We start from the raw sequence: 26,992 nt of genomic DNA on the forward strand, positions 1-26,992 counted from the left end.
TATATGTATTTATTTTTATTTTATTTTTTTAATGATTTGTACAAATCTACCTCATTGAGATGTTAGTTTTAAAAGGTGGTAAATTCTATCCCACAAATATGAAGGTGTATACATTTAGCGTTTGCATGGGTTTACCCTCCACTACTACATCCATATCTTATTAGTAATATGATGGATTATTGAATTTAACAGGCCAGGTTTTGGCTATATGGATGTGAATGTTTTGGTTTGCAGATTTACACTCTTAAAAATGCTTTTCCATGGCGTCCCTGGAGGAGAGCTGCAAAAGCTTATTAAAGAGGTGTATCAGAGTACCAGAGGCAACTCCACCACCGTCAGCTCTGCAGTAGATATGGATGATGCACAGATGGTCAGATATGTTTCTTGTAAAAATAAATATGTTGGCCTTTGAAGCAGCATTCTTTGATAAATCTGTTGGATTGATATGTCTTATTTAGTAGGCTAAAGGAACACTTAACTGGGTATTTTAACTAAACTTGACATCTCCTTTTCTGAGGCTATAAGTAATTTAGCACAGTGGTTCTAAACGTGGGGTCCGGGGACCACCAAGGGTCCTTGAGGCAGTTCCAGGGGGTCCCCAGCAAATTGATGAAGTGTTAAACTTCACCATTACTTCACTTAGACACACAGTTATTTTTGTCATCGTTTCACTGTTATCTCTCTACCTACAACACACATAGTCATGGAATTCTAAAATCATATCTAAAAAAGTATTATCAGCTTTGGGTCTGAGAGACAAAATCTCATCAAATTGGGGTCCATGCGGCCCTAGTGTGGACTAAATAAGTCAGTAGAATTTGTAGAATCAGTATTTGTAGATTTTTTTTTTTTTTTTTTTTTTTAGAGTAGAAGGGGAAGAAGATTGTTATGTGTGAGATAATATCATGTTAGTTTAGTACGGGCCAGAGAGTGAGTTTTGAAAGCCAGAAATATATGAACCTGGCCAAGTCATTGAGTTGAGTCTCTATCAACCCCCACAGATAAACTGTATTTATGGCCATTTTGTGCTATGTGACAGTGAAAATCTTAGTAATGCACCTTTAAACCTTCATCATCAGAGTATGGAATCCATAGGCAGCGACAATGTGTGTGCAGGCTGCAAGGAGAAGATAGCAGATCGCTACTACCTGCTGGCGGTGGACAAGCATTGGCATATGGACTGTCTCAAGTGCTGCGAGTGCAAACTCAATCTTGAATCTGAGGTGACCTGCTTCTGTAAAGATGGGAGAATCTATTGCAAAGAAGATTACTACAGGTTGGCCTAATACTACTTAAAGAGTAACTAATCCCCACCTAAATCTGTGGTGAAGCCTGACACTTAATGGTGAAGAGTAGGGTACTGAACTGGTCATCTGCTAGTGGCTGGTCTTTGGTGCCAGGTGATGTCACCACCTGTTGTACTCTATAGAAGGTGACATCATCTGGCACAAAGATTAGCCAATAGCAGATGACCAGTTCAGCATCCTACTTTTCACCATTAGGTGTCAGGCTACACCACAGATTTGGGTGGGACAAGGCCTAGCTATAAACTATGTAATTCTAACTAGAAAGAGTCACATATCCCATGGGCCTGCATTAGCTATTTATTATATTATATATTTATTCATACTATAATGTCACACTGATATTATTGCAAAGGGGAGGTTAAGGTTGTTGACAGTGTTTGCATTCTTTTTTCATGTAATATCTGGAGGCAATAACTCATCTACAGCAGTGGTCATGGTCCATGGAGGCCCAAGAGCAGGTTTTCATTCCAACCAAACACTACAGCAGATGATTTCACTGATGACTCTAGTTGAAGGTGCTAATCAGTGAAAAAAGCTGCCATACTGTTTGGTTGGAATTAAAGCCTGTATAGTCCCCATGGCGCATAATTAAGAAACACTAATCTATAGCACTAGAATTTAGATATTTGTTTAGCTGATAGGAACCAAACTGTTTTTTGAAATGCAGAACAGACTGTTGGCATTTGGGTGGTAAAGACTCTGAGGGGCCGATAACTTAATTGGTTCATTTTATCGGCCAAGTCAGCCTTTATGTTATTGAACGCAGAAATGTCTGATACCAAACTCACAATGATCCCATGATGAAGCAAAATTTTCTGTATTTGTGTCATATGTTGTCTCTCAAGTAGGAGGTTTTCGCTTCAGAGATGTGCCATGTGCAATCTGGGAATCTCAGCATCAGAGATGGTCATGCGGGTGAGGGACTTCGTCTACCACTTGAACTGTTTCACCTGCACCTCCTGCAACAAAAGGCTCGCAACTGGAGATCACTTTGCCGTGAGGGACAGCCTTGTGTACTGCCAGCTCCATTTGGAGACTGTTATGCAAGGGCGTTACGCATATCATGGAGATCTACCCTTGGGCAAAGGACTTAGTATGGCAGCAGGGAAGTTGCTTCGACTGTCCTGCTCTAACAGCATAGGGATGGTGCAGAAAGGGAGACCAAAGAATAGAAAAAGCCCCAGTCCTGGAGCAGGTCTTGTGGCTTATAATGCTGGTAAGATGAGTTTTGTGTCTGCCATAGCCTAATCCACACAAGAAATAGGAGACTCACATGCTAGTAGAATATTGTAATTGCTGGTTAAATACAATGCTTACTATAAAAAAGGATTCACGTAAAGCTGCACTGTGTAGTTTTGTTTAAAAATGACTCAATCATTTGTACAATCCAGCAAGGTAACTAAACAATAACTTCCTTTGGTGAACCAACAGTAAACCTAGAAGATACTTCTTTATATTGTACGTGTAACCTGTCCTTGATGTAAAATGCTACCACTAAAGGCCTCAAGGGGTCACCAAAGTCATCAAAGTTTCAAATTCTACTGGTTGTCCACAGTCCACTCAGCAGTTCAATACTCTTAATTGTGGAATGCAGGTTTAACAGGAATTGAGAACAGTGTATGACTCCCTCTCATGCCATCATAGGATACATAAACTCCCATCTTAGTCCCAAGGTAGATTTCCATCCTTTGGTATGGTTACAAATCACAAAAGAATGGGCACCAGTTGGTGCCAAAGGCATGAAACTCTATTTTATGCCTAAGATAGGAGTCCTAATATGTTGCATTGTTTATCAGAAGTGAGTAGCCATTCAACATCTACAGCTTCTTGTATAATTGTTTGTACATACGTTTATTGTTTATTGGTTTTTTTCAAGCCAGTAGTGTCAGCTGGGTTAGGGTTATGGTTAGGGTTAGGTGCATTATTTTGGTTTATAAATTGCTGATTGGGCCGTTTCAAGCCAGCGGAGTCAGCTGTCCCATTAGCGTTTTACTGTTAAGATTTATGGACAGGTTGGAAATTACAGGGTGAGATGTTATGTGCTAAGTGTCAGGCTAAGAGTGTCAGTGTAATTTGGGTATGGAGGGGCGTTGCTCTGAGGTGCTGGAATACTGTTTAGCCTTCTGGAGATGTCGTTGGCCTAGTTCAGTGGACCATCTGTTATGGGAGGTGCCCACTTGAGGACACCTGATCAATGACATGCCTATTCTCACCCACCCACCTTTCATTTAACATCTCTGCCAAGTTTCTACACAGGTGTTTGCCCTGTATAGCACAAGGAATGGTTAAATCAGATTATTTATATTGGTAAATATAGCAGGTGAAGTAACTAAATAAAATTAGCTGACCATATCTGATGGCGAGGCTGACCAAACATTGTCAAGTCAACTACATGCATTTATTTAAGTGAGCCCCATCAGCTGGTGCTATGGCTGTCAGTCTTATTGCAGTTCATTACATTAAGTCACAAAGCAACATAGAGAATGATGTAAGACATTAAAAATGACAAAAGTAAGAGAAAAAAAATAGTGGTACTTCTTTTTTATGAGTGCGCTTGCTGCTGTTCAGTGTTGAGCAGAATGTATTTTTGACGGATAATGCATTGTGTCTCCTCTAGCAGTGAGCTGTAACGAGAATGGGGACTACATGGACGGGGACTCGCGCTACTCGTCCAAACAGAAGTCCAAGCGAATGCGTACCTCCTTCAAGCACCACCAGCTGAGGACCATGAAGTCATACTTTGCCATCAACCACAACCCTGGTGTCAAGGACCTCAAGCAGCTGGCGCAGAAGACTGGCCTCACCAAGAGGGTACTGCAGGTGACAATTTCAAATAACTCATCTAAGCACAACATATTAGCCTATTTTACTCTCTTACCTTTGCATTTGATGAAATCACATGACACAATACCATTTATTTTCCCAAGGTTTTCACAAGAGACAGAACAACGGGCCAGAATGCCATGACCAACAATATCAAAGGCAGTCAAGAACAATGAGGACTGATACAGAGTTATTACTTTTGACTGAATGGTCATTTAATCTGCTTTTTCCCAGGTGTGGTTTCAGAATGCCCGCGCCAAGTTTCGGCGAAACCTCCTGCATCAGGAAAGCACAGGGTTGGACCAAGGGCTAGACTTCGCCAACGTCGCTTTACCAGGAGCTTCACCTTCCAGACCCCCATCTGAACTCTCCAATGCTTCCCTGAGCCCGTCAAGCACCACCCTAACAGACCTGATCAGTCCTTCCATACCCACAGTTAACTCCATATTGATGATTGTTCCAGGGAACTTGGACCGGCTGTATGAGCCTGCAAACTGGGAGACTTAGCAACACTCTGGACACTAGGGGGCACAATCTACATCCAGGTTGGTTGACAGTAGATTAGTGAAATTTGGCAGGGCCTCGGGGCTAAAACAATACGTCAATTCTGGGTCCTCAAATTTTCTATGACACTTTATCTCTAACGAAGTCAAATGTCAGCATGGCAGCAAATAGTGCATGTACAGTACACACACCCACAAGCATGGCATGGATACACCCACACACGGGGAGATGGATGACAAACATAACAGCTCGTTGAGACTCTTTTGCCCCATTCCATCAAAACACCCTCCCCTCTGGGCATGCGGATGGTGGTGTATTATTCCACCGCACGATGAAGAGTGTGTGCGCACTTGCAGAGAGAAGTATCACAGCACATTTTGCTCAACAGCGCTGTCATTTCCATTATTCCCTGCTGCCGTTCGAGGTGGATCGGTGTCTGGCACCCGCGGGCGATGGAGCAGTCTGCGGATGTAATTATCACTATGACAACTCCCTTTACCCTATATAACCCAGCGCTACATGCGCCACACAATGCCAGTGGATTATGAAAAAATATCTGTCAAATGGGATATGAGGTGTGTCCGCTCTCCCCCCTCAGGCCTTTCAGGGAACATCAGGGCTCCGGCGCATTGATGTGACGTTTGGACTGAGCTTAATGGGTCGCCAAGAGCAAGCCACTGTGGGTAACTACTCCAGGAGGGTACAGGGGGTGGAGAGAGACATGGGGAGGTGGGTATTATTGTGGTAGGATACTTGCCCTACGACTCTCTCATGCTTTACTCCTAACTTTTTTGCTACGCGATTGTAGGAGGCGGAATGGGATGGTCCGAGCCCCTCAACTCATCAGGTCCAATATGAAATATGAAAATAAATATAATCCAGGAGAGAAACAAAGTCAAAAAGAAGGATGACAGCATTTAAATGAACTATTCACCTAGTTTAAAGCTGCTTTAGGCAATGTGTATGCTTTAGAACAGTGGTTCTCAACGTGGGGTCCGGGGACCACCAGGGGTCCTTGAGGGCATTCCAGGGGGTCCCCAGCAAATTGATGAATTGTTAAACTTAATTATTTTGTCATTTTAGCATGACTGTTTTGATCATAGTTTCACTGTTGATCATAGTTTCTGTTGTTATCTCTCTATTGTCTTACATCTCAAAAATCATATCTGGCAATAAAAATATTCTCAGATTTGGGACCGAGAGACAAAATCTCATCAAATGGGGGTCTGTGGCCCTAATGTGGACTAAATTAGGGGTCCTTATATGAAAAAGGTTGACAACCACTGCTTTAGAAAATGCTGCTAGGTCCCACAAAATGTGCGGTCATAGCTGATTGAATGAATATCTGATTGCCTGCAACTTGACTCTATGACATCATTTGACTTGTTTATGCATAGTAATTCAAGGCACAGTGACAATTAATAGAATAGAAATAAAAAATGTGTTTGACTGTGAGCTTCATTTCTTGAGATATGAATAACTGCATAAATTGCTGGTGTAAAAAAAAGTCTAAACATGAAATAGTTTAGTGGAGATTGGTCAGCAAATGATAAATTGTGTATTGTTTAAAAATGAAAATGAGAATTACCAAAATTTACACAGAAGGCCAATTGCATTCCTTGAGGCAATGTAGAGCACACTTATATTTGTTATTTTACTTGACTTCTATGCAGGGTGTAGTGACAGCAGTTGGTCAAAAGGTGGAGTAGGAGTTCTGCCTTGCCCAAATTGGGACACGTGACCGTTTATCATAGCACCTTCAAATGGAATAGCAATATTTCAGTGGATGTTGTTTTACATGGGACTGGACTTGTCAGGCAATATTTTTGATATGGCCTGATATATATAGATATATATACATATGCGCTAATATGCTGTCTCTATAACATTCTTTGCTCAATACAGAACAGGATGAGCAGGACTTAGTATATTCACTTAGTATAGGTCTGGCAAGGCAAAAATATTGAGATGAATCATTCTGTAAGTGAGATATTAAATCTCTCTATATATAAAGATATATAACAGTGGACAGGAGTGGATACAACCTGGATATAAACCGAATAGAAACTTCAAGGTCTTGCTAAAAGGTTTGAACTGTTTGAGTAATATTGAAAATCATAGACAGCTTGTAGTCTCATGCACAGAGCATTTGTTCAGGGAATGTATTCTGTTTGGCTTCAAAGACATTCACAAAGCTAACTTGTGGTATATGATGTACTAACTTAACCTCTCCAGTACTGCTGTATTGGCATCACAATTTTTTGCGCCATCATGGACCATGAACTCAGTGTACTTAAGGATACAGAGAGTAGAGAGACACAAAATACATTGTGTGCAAATTTCAATCAGACAAAAGCATTCAAACAAATGCTAGACAAAACCATGCAGTGTAAAAAAAAAAAAAAAAAAAAGTAAAAGGCAGCATAACACAATAGAAAAGACATGGTGGCAAAAATTGCATAAAATAGGAAGGACATTATGCAGTAAGAAGAAAAAAGAGGAATGTGCAAAAGCATCTCACAAAAACAGATCATAAACACAATCAACAAGACTTGAGATAAGAAATGGGTGTGAGATAAAAATAAATGCAATGGGATAGATTCAATTCAATTCAATTCAATTCAAACTTTATTGTCTTGAAAGGGAAATTTGGTTTGCAAACAGGAATGATAAGAACATTATTGGTAACAGTAAAGGAACCTCAAATCTTTAATAATATTTATAATATTATCATCACTTATCCAAACAAATATCATTTCATTGAGGACATACAATCAAGGGTTGATCCTGAATGAGGTTTCTTTCATATCTGTGGTGTGTACAACATGATTGTAGCTTGTCTGGCGATGACCTCTGCTGGTCTGCAGGGTGAACAACACCACAAGCCAAAAACAAGTAAATTTGAGGGTAAGACATCATTATTACAATTACATCAATAAAGACTACTACATAAAAATAGGATATATATTCTAGTGTTAGTATTAGTATTTAGTATGTATTTAAAACCCCTATTACAATGGTTAAGATGCTGAAAATGTCAAAATTACAAGGATAAAGACATATGAGAAAAGAATATGTGTAAAGAAATAATAATTACTTAAATGTAAATTTGTTGTACATATATATTTTTACTGTAAAGATATTGTAATCCCCACAAGCGTACACTAGCTTACACAACTAAAACTACTGTATTTAATTTGTACTACTAATTGAATGTTGGCACTTTCTTGTTGGCGTTCCTTTGGAGTGGAACAAGTGCAAAGAAAGGATATTATCAACCTCCCATTAGATTTATTTGTATGTGGCCCAGCAAACAGATTAGCAGGGCATTCATTTTTCTTGTAGAATCGCATAGTAGCAGTACTGATGTTTATTAGGTACGAGATCAAATTAGTTGGTGACAAATGAATTTCCATTTGTAAGATTTACAAGCCATGAAGTGTTTTCCTCATTCTCTTTCTGCATCATAGTGTCATCATAGGACCAGCAGTCCACTCTGTTTGTGAACTTATGGGCCACAAAGAGAGGGCTTACAGTATATAGTATACCAGTCATACTCCAGGGTAGACCTCTTTCTCCTGTACAAAAAATAGCTCCCTCCTGAAATTTGGTGGGTGTGAGTAAAAGTTACAGGGATGTATTTCCTCCTACACAGGGGAACAAGACAAGGTGGGTCTTTCAGGAATAGGTAGAGGTGGCCAGATTCACAAGCGCTTCCTGTATGCAGATGACCTTATACTGTATCTATCTGACCCTGACACCTCTATTCCTAGGACGTTAAGTATTATTTATGACTCCAGGGATATATCAGGATATAAAATTATCCTAAGAGTATGCTATTTCCAGTGAACTACCAGGCCTGGCTGCTTCACATATGAAACATATCCATCCAAAGAGACTTGAGACATCTTTACTTATCTAGAGGTTACGGTTACTCATAAGTATGGGGATCTGTTTAGACACAACTGTAAGCCTGTACTAGAGAGGGCCAAGCTGGATCATAACCATTGGTCAACATCCCCCCATCACTGGCAGGGAGGATAAATTCTATCAAGATGACAATTATGCAAGACAGTCCCTGTCTTTATCCCAAGATCATTCTTCAAGGAATTAGATAAATGCAATAGTACAGTACCATCATTTGGAATAACAGTGTACCACAGATAAGGAACGCATTTTCAGAATGTTGCAGAGGATGGAGGCTTAGCACTTCCAAATTTAATCTCTTACACTACGCTGCCAACATTCTTAAATTATCTTATTGGCCCTCTATATATCATGAAAGAAATGGACCAACATAGGGCATATGGGCATACATAGAGCAACACTAGTGCCGGGCCAAAAAGAACAAACAAATCTTTTTGAACAAATTATTCTCAAGCTTGAAACATACCAAGTCTGTAGTGGTATGTACTGGTTCCTCCCACTTCGAGTTTCCATCAAAGCTCATTGAAGTCCGGCTAGTTACCTTTCTCCCCACCCGCTCTATTTCAAGCCTATGCACTGAGACAAATGGCTTCTGTAAATTATCGAAGTACATGCTACAGTGAGCCACAGTACCACTGTCAACATCGCCACGTACCTTTACAAACAAAGACATCGCACTATCAAACCCGCTTTTTGAGGAAGTAGTACATTGTTGAGCGAACCGTTCATTTGGGTTTTCGAGTTTCACTTTCAAATCACTATCTGCAAGCTGTCCGAGATGAGCAGCATCTCGAGTGTTCGATACTACTGCCGTGTCAAGTCGAGTTTGAGTATTCAGTATACTTTGTTCCAAAGTCTAGGCTGAAAACTGAGGGTGATCCGGCCTTTTCCATTAGGACTCCCAGGCTTAGCGTACCCGAGGGTCTCAGGTTAGCACCTTTACGTACGTACTGAAACTCGAGAACCCGAATGAATGGCTCACTCAACAATGTACTACTCTCTCTTTAAGGAATTAGTACATTGTTAAGCCGTTCATTCAGGTTTCAGTACGTACATAAAGGTGCTTACCTGAGACCCTCGGGTAAGCTAAGCCTAATGGCAAAGGCTGGATCACCCTCAGGTTTCAGCCTAGACTTTTGAACAACGAGGAGGGCCTGGTCCGAGCATCTCAGACACTCTCAGGGCACTGGCTCATAGGGAGTTAAAAGATCAGAAATGTATGCAGGGGCCAGACCCATAAGTGCCTTAAAAGTAGTCAGCATAATTATAAAGCTACTCAGCTACTTTTTTTTTCGTATGTTTTGTACATACAAAAAAATAACTACTCTCACTGCAATTGCAATTTCTGGGGTGAAGCTCTATTTTGCTCAATCTGACGCTTTAGCATTTTATCACTTTAAGCCAGATGGCTCATCCCTCTCAAATGGAGGTCCAATACACATAATCCGTTGGAGAAGTTATGGCTCAGTGGCAACTGGAAAAGCAACATGTGCAATTGACTTGTTTATCGTCATAGTTTATCACCTCTGACAATTAAGTCCAGATTTATCAACATGATTAAGTCTCTCCAAAGCTAGAAATTTCTCTTGAGACAAATCCTGGAAGAGCCTTGGACATAATTCTGACTTCGACAGTTTTATATTAAATCTTTTCGAGAACTGCAAACAATTCTACAAAAGAGATGGACTACATCCTAACCTCAGACCAGATGCTGGCATCTAACATTGAATATCTAGCCAGTGGCATGGACTGTCAAACTCAGTATCAAACTGTTTTTGGCCTATTTTTGTAATTCCTGTTAATGTCACTTCAAGGTGTGTTAAACGTTTTGACTGTGAAAATCAGGCCACATGTTAATAACCTTGCCTGTGTCTCAAACTCTTGTCTAAAACAGGTCAATTCAGTTTGACATATTTAATGCATTGGTCTGTATTAAATGAATGAATGTTTACTTGTCAAGATCTCATTAGTTCTGATAACAGAACTTTTCATGATTACCCTGGCTTTGAATGCAGCATAATTTGATTAAATTCCTCATTAGTTTTCCTCACCTTCAGGATCGAGATATTAATTCTCTCACTGTCTATCATTAATATAATATAATATAATATAATATAATATAATATAATATAATATAATGGCTCTGTCCTATTTTTCAGCTGAAGTGGGTTGACTTCAGGCACGTGACGTTTGACCTAATTTTCAACAAGGAAAAACTTCTCCCAACCTCACCTCTACTATACAATGTAGGTCTTCAACTTGAGCAGTTTCCCTCCTCTCCTCTCATTCAGTAATTGTCAGAAACCCAGTTAAATCAGTAGAGAGCAGCCTGCGTGGCATAGAGCAGCGCGAGAAACCAGAGCGAGCGCGAGCGAGAGAGACAGAGAGAGCGCGAGCGAGAGAGAGAGAGAGAGAGAGAGAGAGAAAGAGAGAGACGGGGAGGGGGTCTGTCGATGTGGGGAGTTGCACAACAACACGGACTAATGTAACTTGTCGAAACTTTGCATAGCTCCAAAGTTAGCAGGACATTACTCTTCTAAAGCAGGTAAGCTAAAACTCGCAGATGATAACCGCCCGGGCCTCTACGCATTCCCGTCGCCGGCGCTTTGAAAAAACACCGCTCGCAAGCCAAATTTATGCAAAAACAACTCTGTTGACATGCTAGAGAGGTTGTGTCGCACGAAATCGCCTCACGGACTGACTTACTGTCTGTTTACTCATTTTGGGAAAGCTGCGAAACTCACTTAGCGTACATCTAGCCTACTATTCTATGACCGAGCGTATGGAGATTATGTTGATGTGCAGCTTCGGACGGGAACAACGTTGCATTGATTCTACGCTGGTTTAACATGTTTACTCGCTGTTTTCAACAAAGAGCCAAATAGATGTAGCCTGGGCTAAGTTAGGCCCAGACAACTGCTGCCAAATTCAGAAAACTAATATAGAAGCTTAACAAAAAAAATATATATATATATAAAAAATAGACTTGGCCAGTCTTTGCTTTATTTTAAATATTAGATATGGTGTAGCCACTGCCAAGTTAATGTAGTGGTGGGCTGCCTGTCATGTCAGTCTTTGCAGTAATGTGCCTAAACTGCTGTTTATCTAAACTAAGTCAAGCCATTGAGATATTTATTTCCTCTCACTGATGACTTCTTTCATAACAGGAAACCATTGCAGTGCTAACTTTTGCAGTGTCTGGGTTATTGGGTCACTTTTTGATTCAGTGGAAATGGAGTAATAGGGTGCTGAATAGGCTACATTGTGAAATAAAAAAACAACAACACTTTTTTTTTTTAAACTCGGATTACTCTTTTATTGCTTTGCTTAACACACTTGAGCGTGTTTTATCACATGCAATGTGGAACAATATTCAGAGTAAAAGTCTAAGTAGCTAATGTGGCTTTATTGTACCACTGTTAGCAATGTTACAGGACCCCCCCCCCCCACCATCCCCCTTCAAGCAGCATGTTAACATGATAAGTTTTGTTGTGCGAGACACGCAGGGTGAAATATGAGCCCGATGTGTGTCATTGTGGTCTTCGGTTGATCTGTCACAGATGTGTGTGTGTGTGTGTGTGTGTGTGTGTGTGTATAAATGAACATTGCCTGCATATCGAGGTCAAATGGGAGCAGGGGGTGAATACTGACTGTTGGGAGAGGGAGGAGGAGGAGGAGGAGGAGGAGGGGGGGTGCAGGGTGGTTTGCTGGAGGTTGCGAGGATGCCTGGGCGTACAAGGTCGAATAACTCGCTAAAATTAGTCACGTGTCAGCTGTGACGGGGAGCCAGTGTCCCGTATTGACGGGGCGAGCTGACGAGCATCCGCCCAGAACGCTGCCATATCTTCACAAGCCCCCACTGAATGTCTCTGCTGCTCCGCTTTGTTCTGTGCCATTCCAGCTATTTGAGGTTTTGGCATGGCAGGCTGCAGGGCACACTTGGAAAAGTTGCGTGCAATTCAGTTATATTTGGCCTGATTCTAGACCGCAGAGAGCTTGGATGCAGGTTTTAAACTGTGACTCTAAGTATGGATACTATTCTGACACGTAGGTCTCATAAGCTGTTGTTACAAATGTCGGTCATGCTAGCTAATAGGGCCGAACAATTCATCGAAATTTTATGGAAATCGCAATACGGCCTAATTTTCAAATCGCAGGAGGCGCAATATTTGTTAAAGGTGAAATGTGTCAAAATACAATTTTAAATGAAATATTGTGGTGCTGCAGAGATGTCCTGGCCTACACATCATATTCTACAGACTTAAGAAAACATCTTTGTTTGGTACAGATCCCTGCAAAAATCACACCGTAATCATTTTAACACGTTTTTCAATGAAAATGAGAATAATGATGTAAAAATGATCATTCCCTCTAATATCGCAAATCATATCGCAATTGCAGTATCAGTCAAAATAATTGTGTCATTTACATATGTATGTATATATACTTTTTTATATATATATATATGCATATTTGTACATAGTAGATAAATGTTTAGGTTTACCTGTGTTCATCTTGTTGTCCTTGTTTTTAGCTTTATTCTGTGTAAGTACATTGAGAGCAACGAAAAACCGGAGTCAAATTCCTTGTATGTGTACATACTTGGCCAATAAAGCTGATTCCAAATCTTTTATGCAAAACACAGAGAGCTCGTCTGATTGGTTGAGGCCTACCGGGAGCGGTGAGATGTTGGAGAGCTGACCACAGAGGCAGAGGCGATCACAGAGGCTTGATCCTCTCTCAGACCATATGAATTACCGATAGATGAAAAAGGTGTTATGAAATTTTCACCCAAATGATACAAAAATGAAGTTGCCTAGCGCAGCTTTAAGTTCCAGACACAATGTACATATCCTTTACATATAGGCCTCTCGGTGTCGTTGGAACAAAACCGATCTGAAAGCATATGAAAGGAAGTTGAAGGACCAAAAGATGACTAAACTTAACTAGAGGTCTGTTTAGTGGCTAGGACAAGGAACTGAGTTATGCTTGAATAGATTTGATGCAAAGGCTCTACAATCCAATGAGACGAATGTTGCCCTGATAGAGGCCGCATGGGTTTGTAAAGCAAACTGATTGCATGAATGGTCTGCCTGGGTACGTGCAGTGCGTGGTGTATGTGCAAAAAGCAGGCACAGGATGTAGGCATGCAACCTTATTTGTTCCTCTGAGCTCAATGGAGGAAGGAGGAAGACTGCAAGTCACCAGCAAAGTCATAAAATAGGCTGGTCACAGGGTAGAAGCTATTTGTAATCGGACTGTAGTCTTCATAGAATCGAAGCTTTCACAGCTGGCCAAGAGACAGTTCAAGGTAGACTAAGTTGATTTATTTTGTTAATAGATATAGCTGAGAATTTTGGCAAGCTATGGTGCCTTTATAATGAGGATAAAATGTGCTGCAATTTGGATAGCTGCAGGAAACCAAAGAGAGGACACCAGTTATAAATTATTACAGTGGGAAACCAATTTGTAGCAAGTTGTTCAAGTTGAAATATTATTGTGTTCATTCTAATACAATCTAGGGACCCATAGTCTTGGGTAGGCTACAGATTATTGGATTGACAGATGGAAGAAGGGCTGGGCAATAATTCAATATAACCCTTTATCGGCTTTCAATAGAATCATACGGAGCTATCGGGATTCACAATTCTGTTGTCCAAATTAATGATATAAAGCAAATACTTCTACTACTCATAAAATGAGGTCTGAAACAAATTCTGGCATATTATTTGAATTTTATAGAGTTTTATCACACTTTATATTACCATGCATTTCAATGCGATGTACGTCAATTTGATTATTTAGCATGTGATTTTACATGTGTGAGCAGCTATTGGCATATATCTATATCAAAATATGTTTTTATGATTATTGCGATGTTAGTTTTGTCCATATCGCCCAGCTCTACATGAAAGCTATTGGTAGACTAGTAGGGATAGTCTAGTCTAGGGATAGCTGATATCATGGCCATTGCAGATGGTTTGTGGGCTGTAATGGCTCAGCATGGGTAGGTTAAGTAAGAGGATGCAGGAGAATTACTGCAATGCAATGCAAAAAAAAAAAGCATCATATCTGATGTGTATAGTTTCTGTCCATAAAATAAATGTGTTTGGTTTTTTTTTGAATGATCACACATGACTATGTACACATCTGCTATGTGTGCAAAGACAAGTCTGTTATTCTAAGACACAGAAATGAGGGAGAGAGACAGACAGAGAGTCAGTGATGAATGCATGTCTTTGTGCTGTTGGGTTTCTTACACATCCAGTTAAAATTATTACACATATGATAGCATCTGAAAACTAAGGGTCTGCAAGTACTGCATGTGTCAACTTGCAGGAAAGACATAGAAAGAGGGAAGAAGAGAAGCCACAGACCTAGAGGTGAGAGCGCAGCGAGTATAGTACCAAGAAGTTCTCAATATTGGTACCAAGAAATGTAATCTCTACCAAGAATTGGAGATTATTATACCAGCAGGAAGCACATGTGGAAAAAATGCAAATCTTTTCTATCAGTGTGTGACGCCATTAATTTAGTTGAAAAAGGGTTTAAAGTGAGGTGGTGCTGGTATTTGAACTGGCTGTAGCGTCTCCATTTCTTATACCAACTTTTCTAATGTGTCCTTCAGAAACCTTCTAACTCCAGTGTGCTTTCCAGGTTTTATTCTGACATTGATGGAGATAATCATCAGGCCATCAAAGGGAGGGGAAAGGTAGCAGGGAAGGATTGGCCTCTCGCACATCAAGGTGATATATGGACGATATGGCAACCAACAGAAACCTGTACAAAAAGGCTGTTTGTCGAGATGAATGATAAACTAAAATGGGCTAAAAAGTAAAACCATGCAAATAGAGAAGCATCTTTATAGTACAGGCAAAAGATTCAACATTGATGAAGAGGCAATTCTAACAATATCACAGAAGCCGGTCTAAACTTTAAGAAGATGGTTTATAACACAAACCTTACAGAGAACCAGGTTCAGGGGTTAACACAGCATGTGATGAGAAGTTTAGACTCTTCAGAGAGGTCAATGCTACCACGCAAGCTAAAGTTGTCTACAGTACCATAACAGACCATGACCATACCAGAAAAATTAGTAATAATCATAGCTGCTGCAATGCCAGCTCTTTTGACGGTTGCTGTAGCACCACCATCAGGACTATTGACCCCCAAAGCCAGTTGAGTAAGTTTGGCATGGGACTTGACCTATGTGCAAAGTTTTGTTTATTTTCATGCATGGGAAGGCAGATTTCCTCGGAAGACGAAGAAGAAGAAGAAGAAATTGGGAAAAACAACAGAGCTGCCCGGCCCCTAATGATTAGCACATATTGTGGATTTGTTAGGAAATGGCAAGGATTCACTGTATAGGAAGGTTACCTCTGTCTAGTCTAACAGGAATTCCAGTGCACAAAAGAAATGCTGGAGTCAATGCTATCAGAGGCATGAGAGAAAAACTTAAAATTATAATGCCTGCTGTACCAAGGGGGCGGAAATGAATGAAAGATAAAGTTCAGCAAGCATAATTGGCTCTTAGACATAGGGACATTGTAGGGCAAATGCAACAGGGTTGTGGAGGCCTTGGTCTTGGCACAAGCAAAACTTCTTGGAACAAAGCAACACCCTTAGAAAATAGGAAATGGGTAATGGAGCAACTGCATCACCAGGAAGAAACGGCAAGATGTGCCAAAGCAGGGACAATGGTTGAACTGGGAAAGGGTAGAAAAGAGGAAGCATAGTTGGAAAGACCTTTAAAATGTGGATCAATGCGAGCAACCTATAACGTGCTGCCATCATCCCAAAATGAAGACCAAACAGGTCCTCATAAACAGCTTGTGATGGCTTTGTACATGAAGGTGAATAAGTCGGTTACGGTAGCTAGGGGAAGCGAGGGATTGGGAAGTGTGAGCAGACATAAACCACCAACTGCCAGCAATAGTCAGTATCAATCTAGTACCTAACCTGGTTTTGTGGTCCAATACTCAATTTACTTCATAGAACTCCCTGTACCATGGGAAGATGTGTTAGAAAGGAAAGGAAGAGGCTTAGTTACACTGAGCTAGCAGCCAAGGACAGGGCTCCAGACTGTGACCATTTGGTCGCATTTTGCGATCATTTTTCTTGGCAGTGTCACCAAAAAATATAACTGGTTGCACCAGTGCAAGTAGTATAATGTGCCAGATAACTAGTAACCATTGTAAACTTGCCTTTAGGAAAATCCTATGGTGCATTCAAATTCACTTTTGTTTGTGAATGTTTGCAAAAGTTTGCAAAATCGTTTCTGTTTGGAATGTGCTCATCGCAAACACAACAGTCAGGCTAGTTAAGATATGACCTGTACATGCTCTCTTCTCCCGTTACTATAGTAACCCAGACACGTTCAGACCAAGTGACAAGCACAATTTTTCAACAGTGTTGTGGCGAAGTAGCTAGCTAACTGCAACCAATGTTGCTAGTTTCCTTAAGACAGTCATCAATCCTATATATCATGAATACATGCACTGCTCTATTCTGACATAGCCAAATGGAGCCAGTAGGATCAACCTCAGATGAGGGGAGACGGGCCACAGAGTTCAGGTGACTAGATGATGAAAAAAAGTTAACAAAGCTAAAATAATTGTATTCCTGGTTTTCCTTAAGACAAAGGCAAAGCCGTTGTTGGTGACATTATATAAAAACTATAGTCATCTCCTAATAATCAGTAATATTCAAAAGAAAGTCTCAATGTGGTGCATTAATTTATAGCAGTAATAAGGACCACCCCTCCAGCCAATCAGAATCAAGTACTCATCCAGGCCATTGTATATTAATGAGTAACTAAACCCCAAACCCAAATCTGTGGTGAAGCCTTACACCTTATGGTGAAAAGTAGGGTACTGAACTGGCCATATGCTATTGGCTGATCTTTGTGCCAGGTGATGTCACCACCTGTAGAGGGCGAGTAGTTACTCTTTAAATATTAATGGCCTGGATGAATACAAAGAAAAAAAGGGGCGTCCTAGTGGCTCAGCGGTTTAAGGCGTGTACCATGTAATTGCGACGTCCTGGGTTCGAAACTGACCCAGGACCTTTGTCGCATGTCATCCCCCCAGCCCAACCGTGTTTATTTGAACCTGAATATACGGACGAGGAACGCAGACCGATGGACAGAGCAGCGTCAACAGCAGCTGGGAATCTGGTGGTGTAATTGCGGGATATGTCAGGCAATGCCAACAGAAGAAGAGAGCCTTTACTGCACGAAATGGGATTTTGCTCACTCCACTGCTCAAGGAGTTGGATAAATTGTGTATTTCCAAGCTTCACAGACGCAGGCGGGTCCGGTAGATGTAGACCAGAAGCAGAAAAAAAGAACAGACCAGCAGAAAATGCTGCGTGTGGCTCCCGTTTGGCTCCAAAGCCGAACCTGCACCTGCTTCCGTTGGACGCATCAGCACCGAATAAAATGGCGAGTAGATAATGACAAAATGTTCATTTTTGGGTGAACTACTTCTTTAAGTGTTAAGTTACTACTAGAGGTGCCACGAGTCATGCCAAATAATGTAAAAAAAAAAATGCATGAAATTGGATATAGTGAGCAAAAAAACTTTGAGACAAATCAAAAGAATTTGAACTGAATCACATTTATTTGGATTGGTATCACTATGAGCCAGGTGTTCTATCTTTGGCACAGTGGTTTCCATAACTGTGACAAGATCTACCAATCTTGAAAGGAATGACTCTTTACTACCAGAATTAATCAAGCATGGAAAACCTCAGAAATGTCATATTAATCATCACCTTTAACCTTGAACTGTGAAGTATAAATTCTGTCTCTTTGTTCCATCATTATGCAAATTGGCATGTATACCTAAAATGATAAAAAATGTAAGTAATGGATTCCTTACCAGCTCACTTGCTGGGTGCATACAGTTCAAAATATTCCAAAAATCACATGGTGATTATTCAATATCTTGGAACCACAAGAATTTCTTATTGATCGGCACATTTTGTGACAAACACAAATGTGTGCTAGCCAGACAGGAGGGAATGGAAACATTCTCAAAGCGCTGAGAGTTCAGCAAAAGAAACCTTGATTGATTTAAGATGCTGATTGATGGTATCACATGTTTACAGTTTCAGTGATGCAAAACTACCATAAAATCTTTTGTAAATCATCGCTAGGATTGGAAGTCTTACTAGTAAAATGCAGACACCAATAACCATAAATTAGCGGAGTTGTGGGAGGTGTTGCGTCACATTTTGTGAAACCTGAATATATCTTCTCTTTCAACTCCCTAAACCTTCTTGTAGCTCTCTTAGCTGACATTCTCCAGGTTCTCTTTCATAGAGCCCAGGCCTTGGATAAATACTTTATACTGCACATGTTGTTTCAGTTCTTTAATCTGCTGAAATGCAGCTGTCACCTGGGACACTATATAATGCAAAATGAGTGACCCAAAAGCCTGATATAGCCATGCTGCCTGTATTTTTAGGTTATCTGGTCCATACTTAAGCTGATGTCTGTCCTGCACCTCTTTGGTAACTGGATACCCAGCAACTCACCCCCCCCCCCCCCCCCCCCCCCCCCAACCTCCCTGCTGCCTTCACTTAACTTTAGTTTCTCCTCCCTTTGCATGGCTCGTCCTACTCAGGTCCTGAGGGGTAGTGAATCCAGTGCTCTTTAAATGGAACATACCATTTCTGGAAGCTGCTGCCATTCAAATTCGGTGTGAAGGAATCCCATCGTCACTCACAACACTTATGTAAACTCTAGGTAGGACACTGGCCTTATGTATGATTGATGTAATTAGGGCCTAGTCAGAGCCCTGATGCCAGCGAGATACAATTTTGGCCAATGAACTCAGACGGATGAAACAAATGTGGTCTTTGACAAATGGATCAACAAGGTCTTGAATGTCTGGAGGAAGAGTTGGCCAGTTAAAATGTGCAAATTTGAGCCAGTGCTGTTTGTATTTTGGTGCTTTTGAAACCTATGCGTGTACATCTATAATTAGGGTTGGAAAGTTTGCTGATATATAAGGCCAATATTGTCCTTTTACTAAAAATCAGATCTGGTCCAGTCAGTGTGGTCCACCTCTGATATGATGGATATGATGCAGTTTGATTGATTACATATTTGATATAGAATTGATCAATACTACACTGGTTGTCTATAGGAAGACCTTAACATATATTGAGTCGAATGACACATTTTAATCTACACAAGTTCCTTGTCTTGGATTTTGATTCCACACAAGTATGCATGAATGCTTATTTTTATTAGAATTATTAATGGTGGTAGTAGTAGTAATAGTAAAAATGTTATTATCCTGGGTTTCAATGGAGCAAGGCTTTTTTTCGGACAAAAATAAAACTTAAGGTTGTTTTGCCATGATAACGGTCAAATTTATAGATATTGAATATTGGCACAAAATACGAAAACCCCTATCAGTTGAGCCCTAGCCAGAGTACCAGCTGATTTACCCCTTTATTGCTGATTTAACAAAGGGCAAAGATTTGATTAATATCATCATAAACACTACTGTGTGTTTGCTAGTTAGTTAGACTTGCTTTTACCAATGCATCAGGTGCATAAAAATGTTGACATGTGAATCCTCAGAAGAAAAAAATAACCGTCTATGATCTCTACACACCTGGTCCGTTCTGAGCTGGAGTGACATTGTAAGGTGGATCCTACACTGATAGCAATCACTGATTGATACGAGTGAAAGATTGCACAAAGAGACCAAAAGATGCGTGTCTTTTGTGAGACATTTAACATGCTTGTGGTTGTGAAGAACTGATACGTTTAAATCCTTGCCCAGGTAAATTAGGCCTCCAAATTTAAATGCAAGGCCAGTCAAGGCAGGTCTTTGAAAGGAAAAAAAAAAAAAGAAAAGTGCAGCAGAAGCATTTTCTCTGGTGGGGCCTTGGTAATTTGGAGAATCTCCCTCGTATATGCGCTCTTCCCTCAGAAATTTCCCGGGCATTCTTGAGAGGCTCAGCATTGTTTTTCATTGTGAACAAGGGAAGGGGAAACAGCTGCATGGGTCGGAGCTGACATGTCCCATAGTAATGTCACTAGCTCTTCATTGCTTTCAAACACTACTTTCTTTTAGCTGGAGATGAAATGGCACAAGTAACATCCCTGGAAAGCATCTCAGTGGGGCCTGGTTGTTGTCATTAGTGTTTCTTGGTCTGTTTCTGAATTTACTATTAACGCGCCAGATGGTTTGTTACACAGAACCGTCTGGGAAGTCGTCCTTGGAAACTGTTTGGAAAAGGGCAGGCACTTTCAAAAAATACTTGACAGGTGATTGGATGAACCATCTGTCTATCACCCTCTATCACGGGCTAAGTTCAACCAATCAGATCAACGAACCATATGACGTAGTAGGACAGCGCCAAAGAGGAAAGACAACGACAAACTATGTAGTTAGCATGTCGGTAGACGATTCTTGCCGTCTTTGTAAGGAAAATTTGTGCATAAAGGGCACTCTTACTCTGCAGTTCAGAAATAACTGATGTTATAGCAGCATCTACGCTAGCCTCTTTAGGAGCCGCCATTGTTGTGAACGAATAGTCGCTTCTCGCTGTCGTCACACCTAAACCACGCCCCTAGCTGCCCTCATAGGACGCTGATTGGTCCGCACCACTGTGGTTCGGCCACAAACGCATAACTTGAAGCCCAATCTCGGAACCCATCGTCTATCCGTCTGACGACAATTAGACTCTGGGGGCGCTGGCCAATATTTCAGGGTTTCCGGTGTAGCCGGCAGACATCCGGGCCAAGACTTCCTCTTCTGTGCGGCGGTCATTGTTTACAGTCCGATTAGCAACTGGAGACGCGAGAATGGAGTCGGAGTTGAGAGACGACGTCTACGACCGGATTGTTTCCCAAGTTTTTTAGGTCCAGACGACATTTCGGCTAATCTCTATGAACAGATATCTGCATATGAGACGTCGTCTCTCAACTCCAACTCCATTCTCGCTTGAAGCCTGGCAAGACGGATTCTCGCGTGATCGTGATCTCACGAATCCAGCTGCCTCGCAAGGTAATGAATTTATAGGCTGAAAAAAAATGGAGAAAGTTACAATTGTTACATACAAGCCTGCTAGACTGGAGAATATTTTGCATTTTAAGTGTCATACATGGAGTCTGGAGTCTTTTACCAAAGAGTCCAGGAAAGTACTTTGTCATAGGCTGTAGGGTTAAACAATCACAGGGCATGTTTCTTGATATGTTTACATATATATATATATGTTTCATTGATATAGTTCAAGCTCAAGCTGTGAGTGTAGTACAGTTGTGCACAATGATGGAAATCTCTTTGCTATACCCTCCTGTAAAGGCAGGTCTAGCTTGATAGATTTCTTAATACAAACGGGTGCAATACCACCATTCTAACTTGTACAACTCTTGTCTCTCCACATGTGCAGACTGGGTCATGGCACCAGGCCGAGTTGGCACTGCTAACTTTTTAACAGTTATTAGTACAGTTGGGTAAGGCAGAGGAGGTTAAGGTGGATGCAAGTTAGCACAGGTTGTACACGCTTGCTAAGCACTTAAGGCTGACTCATCAGAGATTTGGGGGGTGGGGGGTGGGGGGGGGAGAAGACAAGTTGAACGAAGAATAATGCTTTTCATGTTTGGTAAGGACAGGGAGCAAGTTTCAGCAAGCCCCTGCCTAGACTGCTTTAGATGCCATGTGTGGTCAAAACAAGTAATTAATACTTCAATACTGCGCAACGGTGACTCGAAGCTGAGTTGTTTCTTCAGCAAATTTGAATGTTGTGAATAATATGGCATTCCAAACAATGTTTTGACTTGTCTCTCTCCTTTAGTTCCTGTTTATTTGAATACAACTCTGCCATGCAACTGAGGGAGGAAGCAAACAAAGGCAGTACACGAGATGCTCATATTAGTATGGTAGTCACAATAAATATGGGTTATAGTTATTAACAGTGGTGGAAAGTAACTAAGTACATTTACTCAAGTACTGTACTTAAGTACAATTTTGAGGTATTTGTACTTTACTTGAGTATTTCCATTTTATGCTACTTTGTACTTATACTACATATTAGAGGGAAATATTGTACTTTTTACTCCATTACATTTATTTCACAGCTATGGTTACTAGTTACTTTTCAGATCAATATTTTATATTTAAAGCATTTGATCATTTTGATCATCAAAATAACTATGAAATAGCATTGTTATAGATTAGACTACCCAAAAGTATAGCTAAATTGTTAAGATTAGCTTCACATTGACAACTTTAAAATGCTGCTTACATGTACATGTATGTCAATAAATCAGTATTAATATTCCAATAATTTATGAAAAACATAACTCTCTAAATGGGGACAGTTTGCATAATGAGTACATTTACTTTGATACTCTAAGTACATTTTGCTGCCAATACTTATGTACTTTTACTTAAGTAAGATTTTGAATGCAGGACTTTTACTTGTAATGGAGTATCTTTACATTGTTGTATTGCTACTTTTACTGAAGTAAAAGATCTCAGTACTTCTTCCACCACTGGTTATTAATTAGGCCCTTTATTTAACAGTGTTTTACTGTGTGTGTATAACTAGTATACTATGCTGCACTAATAGTCTGTGTACAATATATTCAAAGTATTGTAATTGTGTGTACGTGTATTTGTGTGTCACCTGTCTGAACAGCATTTGCGGTGTCCTTTTCTGTGGTCTGTGTGTGTGTGTGTGTGTGTGTGCATGGGTTCTCAGTATGGCCTCAGTTTTAACCCCACCATGTCACGTAGTAAGCTGACCAAGAACAGGGACTGATTCTCCTTTCCAGTGAAAAACCAGAACAAGGTCTCTCACTAGCACCACGCCATGAGTCATCAAGAGCGCCAAGCAACGTTACACACTTCACCGGGCTACGCTGCCAGAAAAGAGGATGACAGTTCAGGGAAAATTCAGCTGTAACTGAGGCGGATACAATGGCACAACTGCTGGCATTTGATCTCTCTTTGTGTCTCTGCCTCCTGTGACTGTACAGTGCTGGCCCATATCCATCTTCTTTTCAGAGATATAGTTCAATGGGGCACTGAACAATACACCTGTTGTTTTCATGACAAAAGCCATCTTGTCCGAACCGACCACAGCCCTCTTTGCCTCCTTCATTGCAAAAATCAGCTTGTTTGTTTGCTTATATCCTTTTTTTCCTAAATGTGTTTGTAGTCCTTATTACTACTTTGTGCACGTTTGCTATCGTAGCGGCATAAACCGAGTTTTTTGGGAGATTGTCCCATTGGTCAACTAAGTGTCCCAAGTAGATCATTGGCTCCAGTGCTTCATGCTGCTATACAATAGTCAGCTCTCAAAAGTGAAAATGAGCACTTTTAGCAGAAAAAGTAGGCCCAGGAGAAAGTTCACAACGAAAAATAGTTTCTCTCTAGTCTAATGGTAGCTTAGTCAAACTGCACATTTTGACTGATATCTAGTAGTTAGCTCAGAGACAGTATTGTATAGAGGAGATAGGGCACTCTTAACAGTTTTGAATGGTAGTATTAGTATTGGGTATTCTTTCTAACACCACTACCCTAATTTAGCCTGGCATTGCCTTGATATGCCACTACTTTAAGGCTTCCTGTTCCCCCAATATTCCACCCTGGACCTACAGTATATGGGAGCGTATCTATGTTCCCATGGTCCTAAGTTCCCAGGGTCCTAAGTTCCCAAGGTCCTATGTTCCCAGGGTCCTATGTTCCCAGGGTCCTATGTTCCCAGGGTCCTAAGTTCCCAAGGTCCTATGTTCCCAGGGTCCTAAGTTCACAAGGTCCTATGTTCCCAGGGTCCTATGTTCCCCAGTTCAATATTCTGTTAACACACATTAACCCTCCTATTGTGTTCGGGTCAAATTTGACCCGTTTCAAGTTCAAATATTTCATAAATATTATCCAGTTGTTGTTTTTTTATTGGAACAAGGCTTCAAAACTGCTATATAAACACAACAAAACCAATGGTTATCATTTTATTTGATTTTGAAGGTCTCTAACCCTAACCCAAACCCTAGAACTGGGGAACATAGGATCCTGGGAACATAGGATCCTTTGTCATGTTCCCATTATGTGCCATATAAATCTGGGGAACATAGGACCCTGGGAACATAGGACCCTGGGAACATAGGAATGACTCCACCTATATTCGGGCTCTAGTTTTGGACCTGTACCTTAGTGTGTCAGATCATAAATGCACCTACATCTTAAAGTGGTTTAAAACGTTCAAATTTATTCAGGTGTGTTCTTTATATATATTTTTGATATATCCACTCATCTAAGTCACAAGCAGTGAAATGAGTGGAGACACAGAAGAGAAGCTCTTTTACATAGTTGCCTAGCCTGCTGCACAACTGCCTGCCCGCTGTCCCAGTTGCTGTTGCCGTTTCACAATTATCAATGGCCGGACTTCAAGTGGCTATATTGCGAGCAGTGAGGTCCGACATGCCAACTGTTTTTCGCTGTTGTCAAATGTTTGAAGTGAAACAGGCCATTGCATTCTCATATAAGGATCATGTGTTAGTCAGCCCCAAAACATGAGTCAGAGAGGGAGAGAGAAATAAGAGGTTTTGTCTTTCCGCCTCAGGGCTTTTTGGCACTCGTTCAGCAGAGGCAGACTAACAAGATCCATGTGGAAATGTTTCCTGGTAAATGGTGGCTGTGTGACTCTCTCTCTCTCTCCCTCTCTCTCTCTCTCTCTCTCCCTCTCTCTCTCTCTGTTTTGCTCTCATCTGGTCTGTAGAGATTGCCTGTGTTTACAGTGTGTTGGCAAAAATAGTATTTACATTCAGTGTGCTTGCACATGCTTCCCTGCACATACTCTTTGGCTCCGTTCACACTACTGCTGCGCATACCGGTATGTGATGTTTTTTTTTTTTGGGATGACTGTTGGTATCTATTCTAGGATGTGACCCATATCCCATATCAATATAAACTGACAGCGATGTAGAAAAGACACACATGTGCACAGTGACAATAACAAAAGACTTCACATCTGTTTTTGTACCTGCACTACAGGCTGGTTTTCTAGCAAACAGGTTAGTCTTCTAGCTAACAGACTGACTAGCCAGTGGTGGAATGTAACTAAGTACATTTACTCAAGTACTGTACCTAAGTACAATTTAGAGGTACTTGTACTTTACTTGAGTATTTTCATTTCATGCTACTTTAAACTTCTACTCCACTACATTTCAGAGGGAAATATTGTACTTTTTACTCCACTACATTTATTTGACAGCTTTAGTTACTAGTTACTTTGCAGATTTAGATTATTAACACAAATTATAAATCAACTAATAAATCATTTTATATTTTTATAGGTTATAGTATAAAGTAATTAAAATTAGCTCCACCTTTACCAGCTGCAACATTAAAGTATTGAACACATTAATACATCAATAATTATAGTCCAATAACATGATATATATGATTCTGAAATGGGCCATTCTGCATAATGACTACTTTTACTTTTGCTACTTTAAGTATATTTTGATGCTAATACTTTTGTACTTTGACTTAAGTAAGATTTTGAATGCAGGACTTTTACTTGTAACAAAGTATTTTTACACTGTGGTATTGCTACTTTTACTTAAGTCAAAGATCTGAATACTTCTTCCACCACTGCTTCTAGCTAACAGGCTGGTCTTCTAGCTAACAGACTTGTCTTCTAGCTAACAGGCTGGTCTTCTAGCTAACATGGAAGGGACTCCAATATTCATTTCACTCAACACACTCAAAACACATGTCATTAGTATGAACCTTGGAGTTTTAACTGAATTGAGGCTCCCTAAACAGCTGTTTTTCTTTTGATTGTCGTGTCTCGTTGTCCTCCATGCTAATGACGCTCAGCCAAGCTGCTGTGGCACCACAATGAAGTCAATTGTCTCAGGTGAATGATGTGAGATTTACTTTTTGTCATGGCAGTTCTTAGAAATTCCAATTTGAGTTTTCAAACCCAAGTTGCATTAAAGTTAGCCTAGATGCCTCGGGATCCAACTTTGTACCACATATCTATGTCATCCAGATCAGAATTGAAAAAATGTGACTCCATGCAGAAAACATCAGATTTGTGTTGGATGTGAGGGAAAAAATTATTGTAATTGGGACACTCAGCTGCAGCAGTGTAAATGTAGCCTTAGAGCAAGCAAATTTTTATACACGTTTGGGTGTGTCAGGGAAGGGGTGAGCCTGCTCTTGGCAAAGACTTAACATCACAAAAGAAAAAAACTCTGTAGGATTAAAGGTAGAATGACATTGAAGTGAAAAAGTAGGTTAGGGGGCCAGCTTGCTGCTCTTTAGTTTCCTGAGTTCTGTTGAAATTCATGTCCGCCAACGCCAAAACCACAGTTATAGCCACCACATAAAAATGCCAATGTCCTCAAAGCACATTCCACATTGTCTCTAAGTCTGGTGCCTTTCAGAAAT

At 40.5% G+C, this 26,992-nt stretch overlaps 2 protein-coding genes across 3 annotated transcripts in view; both read left to right on the forward strand.

Moving 5' to 3' along the window:
* Nucleotides 1-250: 250 nt before the first annotated feature.
* On the forward strand, nt 251-4,637 carry LOC139662494 (LIM/homeobox protein Lhx2-like). The gene is made up of 5 exons (XM_071541183.1): nt 251-370; nt 1,080-1,276; nt 2,156-2,523; nt 3,925-4,127; nt 4,365-4,637. Exons 1-5 carry the CDS (start codon nt 251-253, stop codon nt 4,635-4,637), a joined length of 1,161 nt encoding a protein of 386 aa, XP_071397284.1.
* Nucleotides 4,638-10,974: 6,337 nt separating this feature from the next.
* nek6 (NIMA-related kinase 6) overlaps nt 10,975-26,992 on the forward strand; it is a 34,830-nt gene continuing 18,812 nt past the window's right edge. The window contains exon 1 of one of the 2 annotated variants that reach the window (XM_071541187.1): nt 10,975-11,106. The gene's annotated coding sequence lies outside the window, so the exon portion shown is untranslated. Of the gene's footprint in view, nt 11,107-13,803; nt 13,873-26,992 lie in introns of those variants that run through there. The other variant, XM_071541188.1, reaches the window with a different exon arrangement.

This window comes from Centroberyx affinis, unplaced genomic scaffold (assembly GCF_046629955.1).
Source record: "Centroberyx affinis isolate AG114_WGS23_722 - 3 ecotype Tasmania unplaced genomic scaffold, CSIRO-AGI_Caff_v1 ptg003816l_1, whole genome shotgun sequence".
In the NCBI taxonomy this organism is placed as follows: Eukaryota; Metazoa; Chordata; class Actinopteri; order Beryciformes; family Berycidae; genus Centroberyx; species Centroberyx affinis.

Bases quoted from the DNA above. Each gene is read 5' to 3' on its own strand.
- LOC139662494 (XM_071541183.1), top strand. From the start codon at position 251: ATGCTTTTCCATGGCGTCCCTGGAGGAGAGCTGCAAAAGCTTATTAAA. The intron at 2,524-3,924 runs GTAAGATGAGTT...TGTCTCCTCTAG, and splicing joins TCTTGTGGCTTATAATGCTG to CAGTGAGCTGTAACGAGAAT. The intron at 4,128-4,364 runs GTGACAATTTCA...GCTTTTTCCCAG, and splicing joins TCACCAAGAGGGTACTGCAG to GTGTGGTTTCAGAATGCCCG.